General features: G+C 36.3%; 1 protein-coding gene across 1 annotated transcript in view; it reads right to left on the bottom strand.

Annotated features, from left to right (window-relative positions):
• Positions 1 to 1,253: 1,253 nt before the first annotated feature.
• Positions 1,254 to 11,714, bottom strand: part of LOC107668078 (gastrula zinc finger protein XlCGF57.1-like) — a gene marked incomplete at its 3' end in the record, with an annotated part of 17,725 nt that continues 7,264 nt past the window's right edge. Inside the window, exon 3 of the mRNA XM_016459851.1 lies at positions 1,254 to 2,447. Within this exon, the coding sequence (XP_016315337.1) occupies positions 1,254 to 2,447 (1,194 nt within the window). The remainder of the gene's footprint in view (positions 2,448 to 11,714) is intronic.

The following is an 11,714-nucleotide window of genomic DNA, read 5'->3' as shown; positions in this document are numbered from 1 at the left end:
TCTCTTCAGATACACTTTTGAAATATCTGAACCCCATCCCTGCAAATCCAGGGCCACCTGTTGCTGTTGCAGACATCTCCATCTCAGCACAGCCCAGCGATTCAGCATCAAGCCAACTGTTGGCGCAAGCTACATTAAAGTGATTATTACGTTTTGAATATGGATATTTTTCTTACAAAAACGCATCGATTCGTTACAGGAGGCCTTTGTTCACCCCTCTGAGCCGTGTGAGACACTTTTTTTTAATGGATGGGCGCTTTTTATTTAACTTCTTTTGGACTGATGCATGCAACACCCGCTGAGTGGCATTAAACAGCTTGAAAGATCAAAGACTATTTTTAATATAACTCCGACTGGATTCGTCTGAAAGAAGACTTGTCATATACACCTAGGATGACTTGAGGGTGAGTAATTTATGGGCTAATTTTCATTTTTGGGTGAACTAACCCTTTAAGCGGCTGAATGCCAGTGGGCGGGGCTTATGTTGATGTCTTTGCTCTGGAGGCGGTGTTTATGCAAACGACTGCCTAGCTGACGTCACCTTAGATCTAAAATGAGACGTGTTCTGAAGGTTATTACATAAAATGTCCTCATTATCAATAAAAAGGCATTTAAGTTATGAAACTTGCAGAATGTATTAAGCATAAAAAGACCTCTTCTGTGTCAAAAGATCAAAGTAAATTTAGTTTCTCATGTAATGACCCCTTTAATAAAAAACAAAAAGATTTTAATAGTAGAAAAAAAAAAACATTCCAACCATTCTGTCTTCATAAAGTAGTCAAAAACATTGCCACTACAAAGTATTTTAATATATGCAATCAATACAGCGATTAACCAATGAAGACGCCGCACAGGACTCTTTGAAAAACAAATTTAACAATGAGAACACACTGTGTTCCCCAATCTGAATCAAATGTTTCGACTAAGGAATGTTCAGATTTGGCCCGCATTCAGCTGCGGTGTGAATGCAGCCTTAATTTTACAGATACGCATTTTCTGGTGCCATTTTAAATTGCTGGGCCATTTGAAACTCTTTCCACACACAGAACAAAAATAGGGTCTCACATCCGCATGACTTTTCAGGTGTATCTGTAAATGCGATGGCAAAAGAAAAGTTTTAATGCACTGACCACAGTCAAATGTCCTTTCTCCAGAGTGAATGTGCAGGTGATCTTTAAAACGTCTCCTTTTTCTAAACCTCTTAGCACATTCAGAACTCTTCAGTTTCTTTCCAGAATGAGCTTGCAAATTACATTTCAGGTCTCGATATGTGAAAGGCTTCTCTCCGGTGTGAATTCTCATGTGGATTTTAAGAGTTTGTTTATGCATAAAACTCCTTCCACATTGAAGGCACGTGTAAGACTTTTCTCCAGTGTGAATTTTCATGTGGGAATTAAGGTTTGTTTTTCTGTTAATACTTTTTCCACACAGATGGCAGGTGAAAGAGCTTCCTTCAGCGTGATTTGTCATGTGGATTTTAAGGTGTCCTTTTTGAGTGAAGCTCTTTCCACACAGTTCGCAGGCGTAAGGTTTCTCTCCAGTGTGAATTCTAATGTGGACTTTAAAAGTCTGTTTATGTGTAAAACTCTTTCCACATTGAGGGCACGTGTAAGGCTTCTCTCCGGTATGAATTCTCATGTGGTAATTAAGGTTTCCTTTTCGAATAAAACGTTTTCCACACTGTTTGCAGGTAAAACGGTTTTCTCCAGTGTGAGTTTTCATATGCCTGTTAAGGTTTCCTCTTTGGTTGAAGCTTATTCCACATTCAGGACACAAGTAAGGCTTTACTCCAGTGTGAATTTTCACGTGTGCATTAAGGTTTCTTTTTTTGTTAAAACTTTTTCCACACTGTTGGCAGGTAAAAGGGCTCCCTTCAGTGTGAACCATCATGTGGACTTCAAGGTCTTCTTTTCTGTTAAAACCTTTTCCACACGGTTGGCAGGTGAAAGAGTTTCCTTCAGTGTGATTTGTCATGTGGACTTTAAGGTGTACTTTTTGAGTGAATTTTTTCCCACACAGTTTGCAGGTGTAAGGCTTCTCTCCGGTGTGAAGTATCATGTGCCTATTAAAGCTTCCTTGCTGAGTGAAACTGCTTCCACACTGTTCGCATGTGTATGGCTTCTCTCTGGTGTGAACACTCGTGTGGCTTTTAAGGGTTGCTTTTTGAGTGAAACTCTTTCCACACTGTTGACATGTATACGGTTTCTCTCCAGTGTGAACTCTCATGTGGACTTTAAAGTTTCCATGTTGATTGAAATTCTTACCACACTGTTGGCAGGTGAAATTAATTCTAGTCCCTATCTTTTGAGCTCTTTTTCTTGAAGTCTTTTCAATCTGTGAGCAACTAAATGATTGTTGTCCAGTTATGAAATCATGATGTTTCTTATACCGATCTTTATCTTGCATTTCGTCTAGTACTTCACTCTCCTCTTTCATCACCATCAGGCCTAGGGCGAAAAGAGACAAAACACAAGTTGAAAGTTCCCCATTTAAAAGCAACAGTGGCACAGAAAGCAACAATGGCCCAAATCTAATATTCATCCTGGATAGTCACAGTCCTTCAGAGTTTAGCTCCAACACACCTGAATCAAGGTCTTAAAGATTACTTCAAAACTAAAGTTAGGTTTGATGGAGCCGTTTAGAGCTCAATGCTGCAGGGCTGTGGCCCTCCAGAAACTGAGTTTGACATCCCTGGTCTAAAATATTAGAAAAAAAAATGGTCCTTTTAAATAATGTTAAATTTTGTTGTATTTGTGAACAATATCAGTCAGGATTTAAACTCCACTGTAACATGGATAACTTATTAAAGCGATCTCTCGATTTTAGAGCTATCAGATCTTAAACAACACCGACCACAATATTCTCTCAAAGTATGGAGTACCACAGGGCTCAATATTAGGTCCTTTACTTGTCTCCTATATGATTCTGAGATTCCCAGAGAAACATTAGATTTCACTGTTATGCCAATGATACTCGGTTCTATAGTTCCTCACCTGACAAAACTTCACAAATATACATTCGCAGTGTGTGTTAATGATATAAATGGGATAGCTAGTAATTTTCTTGTTAAACTCTGCTAAAACAGAAGCATGAATTGAACCAAAAATATCTTAACATGCTAATTATGCAGATCTTTTACAGTGAAGAAATTGGGTGTTGTGTTTTGTTCGTCCTTTGATAATCACAATTCCAACATTGGTACAAAAGCCTTATCCCACCTTTAAAATGCTGCAGAGTCAATAAATAAGCTGTAGTTGGTTCAAAATCTAGTGGCTTAAGTGCTTACTAAATAGTATCCATTTCTAAAATATATACTATGTACAAGAAGAAATATGATTATATCTAAATGTAGGATTACAATTCTAATATGTGGCTGCCTTATTTCTTTGCTTCCAAACATTAAACCACACAAAAATAATTTCTAGTGAAAAACCACAGGGAGACCTTAAAGCTTTTCTTTTATTGACAACATATACATAACACTCATTATAAATTTGGGTAGATCAGGGATGCAAAACTCAGGGCCTCTGCCCTGCAAAGTTTAGTCCCAACCCTACTCCAACACACATACCATGTTTTCAAATAAGCCTGAAGGACTTGATTTGTTAGGGTTGAAGCTAAACTCTGCAGGGCTGTGGCCCTAACTGAAGGAAATTACAAAACAATGTAAAAACTAAAAGCTTTTTATGCATTTTGGCAGTTCCTTTACATACCAACTGCATTTTGGGGGCCTGGGTAACACTTTGTTTTAGGGTCTCTCAACTAGTTGCTTATTAGCATGCATATTAATAGAATATTAGCCATTTATTAGAACTAATTAAGCACATATTATTGCCTTATTCTACATCCTTAATCCTACTCGATACCTAAACTTAACAACTACCTTACTAACTATTAACAAGCAGCAAATTAGGAATTTATTGAGTGAAAAGTTGTAGTTAAGTGAATAAGTGTTCCCTATTCTAAAGTGTTATCGGGGCCTGAAAAAGCAAACCTTTGAAAATGGGTTTTGGGTCTTTGAAAATGGGTCTCTGTGTAAACTACAAAAATGTGAATTTGTGAAAATGCTGATGTCACATTTGTAGTATTTCTTTACAAAATGACATTGCCAACTACTGGCCTGGCATAAGTAATACAGCAGTTTCCTGGATCCATGTGAATGGGGATCATTTTGACAGCGTTTTTGACTGCATTTTTGAAAAGTTTCACATGCAAAGGAAAATCTTTTCCATTTTTAGCATATCGTTATTGTGTAAACGTACCCCGAGTTTTGCAGCCGCGGGGTAGAAATGTTTTGTTTTCAAATGCATGTTATAAACATCTCAAACTCACAGCACATTCAGATTTGGAGCTTGTGTGCTGCAGTATTTACTGCCAACAAGGCACTCTGAGACACTGAAAACACTGGACCATTTACATGTGGAACAACTTGTGTGTAAATGAACACAGTAACACGCCACTCTGAATCATGCAGTGCATCATACTTTTTATTTATATAATTACAGCCTTTGTGACTTGATTGCACTCCACCATACCTCACTTAGTGTAATGGGTAGACTTGGGTTGGAATGGTTAAAGAAAAAATAAATAAATAAACTAGCCACATTTTGCAGTCCGTTTATTAATCATTAATTTTCCCAAACTATTATTCACCCCGCCCCGGTTTCACAACAGAAAAACTAATAAAACGTAAAAAAAAACAAAACAGAAAAACTACAGACAGTATTCTATAACAAATACAATTGGAATGCTTCTTATATTGCTAGTTTTAAGGTTCCCATTTTAATGCTGATAATACTCGGTTATATATTTCCATCGAGACCAGATTAATTTCTAAATTATGTAAATTAACAGAATGTGTTACAGATATAAAAAATCGGATAACCAATTTTCTTACATTAAATTAAGATAAGAAAAAAAAATACATTACTTATTGGGCCAAAACCCTATACATAGAAGCTTTTAGAAAACAATTTGCATCTAGAAGGATGTACTGTAATGTCTTCGTCACATATTATAAAAACAGCCTTCTTCCACCTTAAAGGGATAGTTCACCCAAAAATGAAAATTTGATGTTTTTAGGACATCAATGTGTCGTCACGAGCCAAAGGGTTTAATTTGGATTTGTCTGTGCATGTTTTTTTTTTACTCTCATAGATTTTGTTACCATTGCCATGCATTATGCGACTGATAGACTGCAACGGTTTGAGTTAAAAATCATCAAATGTGTTCTACTGAAGAAACAAAGTCACCTACATATTGGATGCCCTGGGGGTAAGCAGATAAACATCAAATTTTCATGAACTATCCCTTTAAGATAACGTTCTGCATCTTGGAAATGTTTCTATTTTTTGAAGCAGAAAAGCTAGTTCTTGTGTTCATGACCTGTAGACTGGACTATTGTAATGCACTGCTAGGTGGTTGTCCTGCATCTTCAATACACAAGCTACGATAAGTCCAAAATGCAGCTTCTAGAGTTCTTTTCAGGTTGAGAATATATGATCATTTCACCTTAATTTTATCATCTTTACACTGGCAACCTAAGTTACATATCGATTACAAAATGTTAGAACTCACTAGGGTTGCCAACCGTTCCATATAATACAAAATTGTCCCGTATGTTCATAAAAAAGCATTCCATATGAAAGCCAAACGGAAAGTAGTTTGTCTCGGCACAGGCATATGCTGTATGACCACCTAGACCACACCGATAGCAAAATCTAAATTGAGAAATTAATCATTCTTTTTGGACAAACTGTTTTCTGATTTGAGAACGTGGTCTTTAAGACCAAGCAGAATCCTTTTTCACCATTCACTTTTAATTTCAGTCTTGACAATGGTGTCATTGTTGTCCTGCACGTTTACCACACAGGCCTCTTCCTCTTTAAGAAAGTGGACCTGCCACTCATTATCTGGCAAGTTACCAGTCTTGATGGAACAGCATGTATTACACTGGTCTTTCTTTGGATGGTTAAGACTCAGGTTCTGCTGCTTAAATTCTTCTGAGAACACCTGTCTTGAGAAGGGCCTCAGCATCTTTTCCTCAGCAGCACGATGGTAGACTTTATACAGGCCAGTCATGGACTGAAAGCCAGGCTCCAGGAACTGTTTTGATGCTGATGACCTACAGTAGCAGGAAGTCATCTTAGGGAGTTCCTGCAGAAAACTCTTCATGAACTCACGATCCTCACGTCTGAGGTGTGATGTTGCATTCTGCTGTGTATTTCCTGCCTCTTGCACCCAGTTAAGAGCAGACCATTGCCCTAATCCAAGCGTTGACAAAAAGAAACTTTTACACACCCTTCTTCTCTGTCCATCAACTTTTAAAAAGTAAATAAGAGTAGATAACCTTCTTGAATTGTTACACCCCCTTCTTCTCTTTACAGGGATGACATCCACCAAACCACGCACATACATTTTTTTCTCCTCCCAGTTCATGTTCTCCCAAAAACATTTAAAAATGTTCTCTCTGTCTGCTTCTCCAATTGTACTGCAGTGATGCTTGGAGGACTTTACGCATCCAGCAGACTGACAGCTTGGTCCCATCGCCCGGGGCTCCATGTCAACTTCTTCGTTCCCTCTAATCCCAACATACGGTTGTCCCATCATTCTTCGCCTTTTATTAACACGCTTCTTCCAACTGCGGTCATTCTTTCTCTTTCTTCCTCCAACTGTATCATCCTCAGTGTCATCACCGGAATCTTAAAAATACAACAAAAAAAACAGTACATGTAAACATGTGTACTACTGCTGTGAAATGTGCCCATTTATCCATTCATCACTAATTACCACTCATTATACATAAAAATTCCTGTACATCTTTTGAGTCATTAACACATTGTTCACTGTACCTGCTTCCATTTCAAATTCCTCTCACTACACTCTCCAGTGTCGTTTCCTCATTCTCTTTCTTTTTTCCCTCTCTGTTGCTCTCTCCATCTGTGCTGTCACTATCTATTAGGGGTTGAACGACTTCTGATTTTTTAAAGTCGACTTTTATGTGATGAAAGTCGAGTTGAACTCCACACATGATTCTGTGTGCTCGCGATCTGCGCGTGATGTACGAGCTACTGTCTGTAGCCTATGTGTGTGCGTTAAGGCCCGTTCACACCAAGGACGATAACTATAAAGATAACGATAAAGATATAGTTCTAAAAATCGTTCTCAATATTAAAGAATAGCAGAGTCCACACCGCAACTATAACGATAAAGACAAAGAGAAACGATATCGTTGGTATCATTTTCAAAACTATTTTTCTCCAGCTGATCGATAAAAATTTGACAGCCAATCAGAATCCATCCTGCTGTAACGAGCTCAAGAATTTAAAACCGGCAGACGAGCGTGCGCTTAGAATAAACAGACGATATCATTCACTGGTGTGGACGCAAATATAGTTATCTTTATAGTTATCGTTCTTGGTGTGAACGGGGCTTTACAGTGCAGCAGCCCATTAGATTAGAATGCTGATTAAATTACCTGTACAATAAGCTGTTTAAAATGTGCATTCTCCCATTCAATTTCGAGCATCCAGTAATATAATCACACGTCTTGAAGAGCGCTTTCAGAGTAGAGCCTGACCGATATGGGTTTTTTTGGGGCCGATACCGATATTAGGTAGTAAAAAAAAAAAGGCGATATCGATATATCGGCCGATATTCTTTGTGTCTATTATAGTACAGTACCAGTCAAAAGTTTGGACACTTTCCGATTCGTGTGTCCAAACATTTGACTGGTACTATATATAGAATACAGTATATACATCACCACATATGAGTGATCATTGCAAAAAATGTGTTTATCAAACACTTATAATGACGTGACAAAGATATGTAATGGAGGCAGGGCATTTAACAATTTAACAATAAACTTTATTATCCAAAATGAGTCTGACATCAGTGCACTGAACAGTAAAGTTGAAGTTTAAGTCCACTTCGCAGGGCACTTACGGTCGAATAAGCTAACGCTTGAATGCTGCTGCCTGAACAAGAGACCTCCTTACTGAAGTGCAAGTGTTGGCTGGTGTCACTATCTCGCGAACGCGCCAGTGGATCTCCTGGTGTGGACGCTAATATCGTTATCTTTATAGTTATCTTTATAGTTATCGTTCTTGGTGTGAACGGGGCTTTACAGTGCAGCAGCCCATTAGATTAGAATGCTGATTAAATTACCTGTACAATAAGCTGTTTAAAATGTGCATTCTCCCATTCAATTTCGAGCATCCAGTAATATAATCACACGTCTTGAAGAGCGCTTTCAGAGTAGAGCCTGACCGATATGGGTTTTTTTGGGGCCGATACCGATATTAGGTAGTAAAAAAAAAAAGGCGATATCGATATATCGGCCGATATTCTTTGTGTCTATTATAGTTGAAGGGATCCCCCGAATTTGGTGTGGATTCGCCACGCCTTTACGGAGATATGGCCATTCAAAGTTTCAATGGTTTTCCATAGACTTATAAGATAAGCTTTAAAGCGTTTCATCCAGGTCGCCAGTAGCAAACAATGGAGCACACTCTGCTGGACAAACTAAGTAATTACACCATTTCAAGCATTTTATCTGTGTTATATGTGCTGTAAAAAAAAAAAGTTAATATCAGCGGCATATTCGCCGTTACCGATATATCGGCTAAACGATATATCGGTCGGGCTCTATTTCAGAGTATGTATTTATTTGTCATTTTAACTGTTTGGAAACGGAGCGTAAATGTGGAAGTCCTTCAAAGATTTCTTATCCTGTTGCGCCCTCTATAGAACCAGCGACTAGTCGACGTCAAGCTTAAAGCATCATGGCAGAGCATTGATGTTGACAAGTTGGTGCAACCCTTACTATCTACACTATAACTAGCTTTCTTCCCTCATGTGACACACTGACCATCGCACACATTTTCTCCACAGACACTGCTATTGTATTAAAAAAACAGCAGTGATATAAACTTAGTTTGACCAAAACAAGTTAAAGAAACCTCATGTTGAAAAAAGTAATAGTTTATCTAGATAAACTAATGAAAGTCCTGTAATCGGTACTATACAACATTGATATTACAAAATAGAAATGATATGGTCTATTTTGTATATTTTCCCATGATAATTTCTCGTCACATCGCACACATATACTAGTCATCTCAGCAAATTATTCATTCCATCTTTAATTACAATGTTGACATTAGAGCTAAATTTTGTTAGACAGGTAGACTGTAGAGATGCACGATTCTGGATAAATTGAGAATCACGATTTTTTTTGTCTCAAATAGAGATCACGATTCTCCCACGATTCTGAACTAAACAAAATAATGTGTGGCAAAATATTATTGCTGCAGTCAATTTAAAAGTGTTTAATTAATTTGAATTAATTATTAAACATTTTAATATACACTACCAGTCAAATGTTTTTGAACAGTAAGATTTTTAATGTTTTTTAAAGAATTCTCTTCTGCTCAGCAATGCTTCCTGCATTTATTTGATCCAAAATACAGCAAAATATTTTTACAATTTAAAACAACTACTTTCTATTTAATATATATTTCAAAATGTAATTTATTCCTGTGATCAAAGCTGAATTCTCAGCATCATTACTCAGTCCAGTCACATGATCCTTCAGAAATTATTCTTATATGCTAATTGCTGTTCAAGAAACATTTTTATTATTATTTTAATCAATATTTAAAACACTTGAGTACATTTTTTCAGGATTCTTTGATGAATAGAAAGATCAGCATTTATCTGAAATAAGCTTTTGTAACATTATACACTATGACTATACCATTCAAAAGAAATTATATAAATTAATATTTTTATTTGGCAAGGATCCTTTAAATTGATCAAAAGTATGATAAAGACATTTATAATATTACAAAAGATTTCTATTTCAGATAAATGCTGTTCTTCTGAACTTTCTATCAAAGAAACCTGAAAATTTACTAAACTGTTTTCAACATAACAATAATAAATGTTTTTTTTTAACAGCAAATCAGAATATTAGAATGATTTCTGAAGCATCATGTGACACTGAAGACTGGAGTAATGATGCTAAAAATTCAGCTTTGAAATCAGGAATAAATTAGATTTTAAAATATATTTAAATAGAAAGCAGTTATTTTAAATTGTAAAAATATTTCAAAATTTTACTGTTTTTGCTGTACTTTGGATCAAATAAATGCAGGCTTGGTGAGCAGAAGAGACTGCTTTAAAAAGCATTAAAAAATCTTTTGACTGGTAGTGTATATATTTAATACACCGATTTTTAATATTAAAATTATGAAAAAGTTTTTTGAATCAATGATTGAACGACTCACTCATAAACCTACTTCACTTGTTTCATTACTGATGAATCAGCGTTTTTGAACAATTCTCTTGAATTAATTAATTCATTCAATGACAAATACATTTTTAAGTCACTTTTCGCCACTTCAATGCAATTGACACAAACGTTATTTGAAGCGCAGTTACTTTCAAACGGGGATTTGCTCCATTTTGATCACTGCCATATAGACATCAATGTTTATATCTGAACTATAAACTTTCACCCCAGTATTTCTGTGATAATATGAATGACTGTAAGACCGAAATAACACTGTGTAGTTGAAAAGACAGTTTGTGACGATGTTTCTTAACCAAACATTGTAAGTAACTGCTATTTTGTGTCAGCGGCAGTGCGAACACAGATTTGAATGATCCGGTAAGACTTTGTCAGAGGTTTAATTGACTCGGGGAATCGTTGTCATTTAGAAATGAGATCGCGTGGGTGTCTGAATCGAGATCTTTTAACGATTAATCGTGCAGCTCTAGTAGACTGCATAATTTTAACAGAGTTTGCAACCACCTAGGGATAATTTTGAAATTATTTAAAAATGAACTTGTAAAACCTGAAAAGAAAGATCGCTGCTTACCTTAAGCTGGCGGCACTTCGATTCAAGATGGCTGGGTGGCGTTACAAGCTTTTACTGACAGCTTAAGGATCCAATGGAGTTTTGACGTTTGTTCACAAGGTCATTTTAATGCTTTCATTGTTAAATATTCACAAAACCCACATAGAGACATAAAAGGTAACCAATAGTAATGATTCATGAAAAAAATAAAATTGACAAAATATGGAGATATAAGGTTTTTGCCCAACAGCTACGACATGTTCCTTATTCTTCTATAAAGAACCAGGATTGTCCCTTGTTTTCCTTTTCTGAAGTTGGCAACCCTGTTACTTATAAGGCCCTAAATGGTTTAACACCCGTGTACCTAAACATAATGCATCTCATAATCTTGTACTCCAGTTATAACTTTTTGTATCTTTTAGGGCTGCCACTAACGACTATTTTTATTTCGATTAATCTATCGACTACTTTATCGATTAATCAATTAATCTAAACGATTAATTTCCCACACCAAAAAAGTCCAACAATTGTACTTAAGAATATTGTATTAAACTATATTTCATCAAACCAAATGAAATCCAAAAGTAAAAAAGTATCAAAAGCAATAAATCATATGGTTTTATTGAACAAAATTGTTAAAATACATAATGTATTATAAACAATAGAGCTAATGTACATTACGCATTACAACAAAGGCCTGCAGTGGGCGCCAACGGCCTGACGATTGTTTTTACACATTACTGTGTGATCTAATCCTTGTTTAATATTGACCAAGCACCATTTCATTCAAATGTCTACTTAATCTTTAATATTTGGGCATTTCTTTAGGACAGAAAAGATGGAGTAGAC

Source organism: Sinocyclocheilus anshuiensis, unplaced genomic scaffold, assembly GCF_001515605.1.
Source record: "Sinocyclocheilus anshuiensis isolate Anshui unplaced genomic scaffold, SAMN03320099.WGS_v1.1 scaffold1030, whole genome shotgun sequence".
NCBI classification, from domain to species: Eukaryota; Metazoa; Chordata; class Actinopteri; order Cypriniformes; family Cyprinidae; genus Sinocyclocheilus; species Sinocyclocheilus anshuiensis.
The sequence above is the reverse complement of the archived record's forward strand: the minus strand, read 5'-3'. Positions and strand labels throughout refer to the sequence as shown.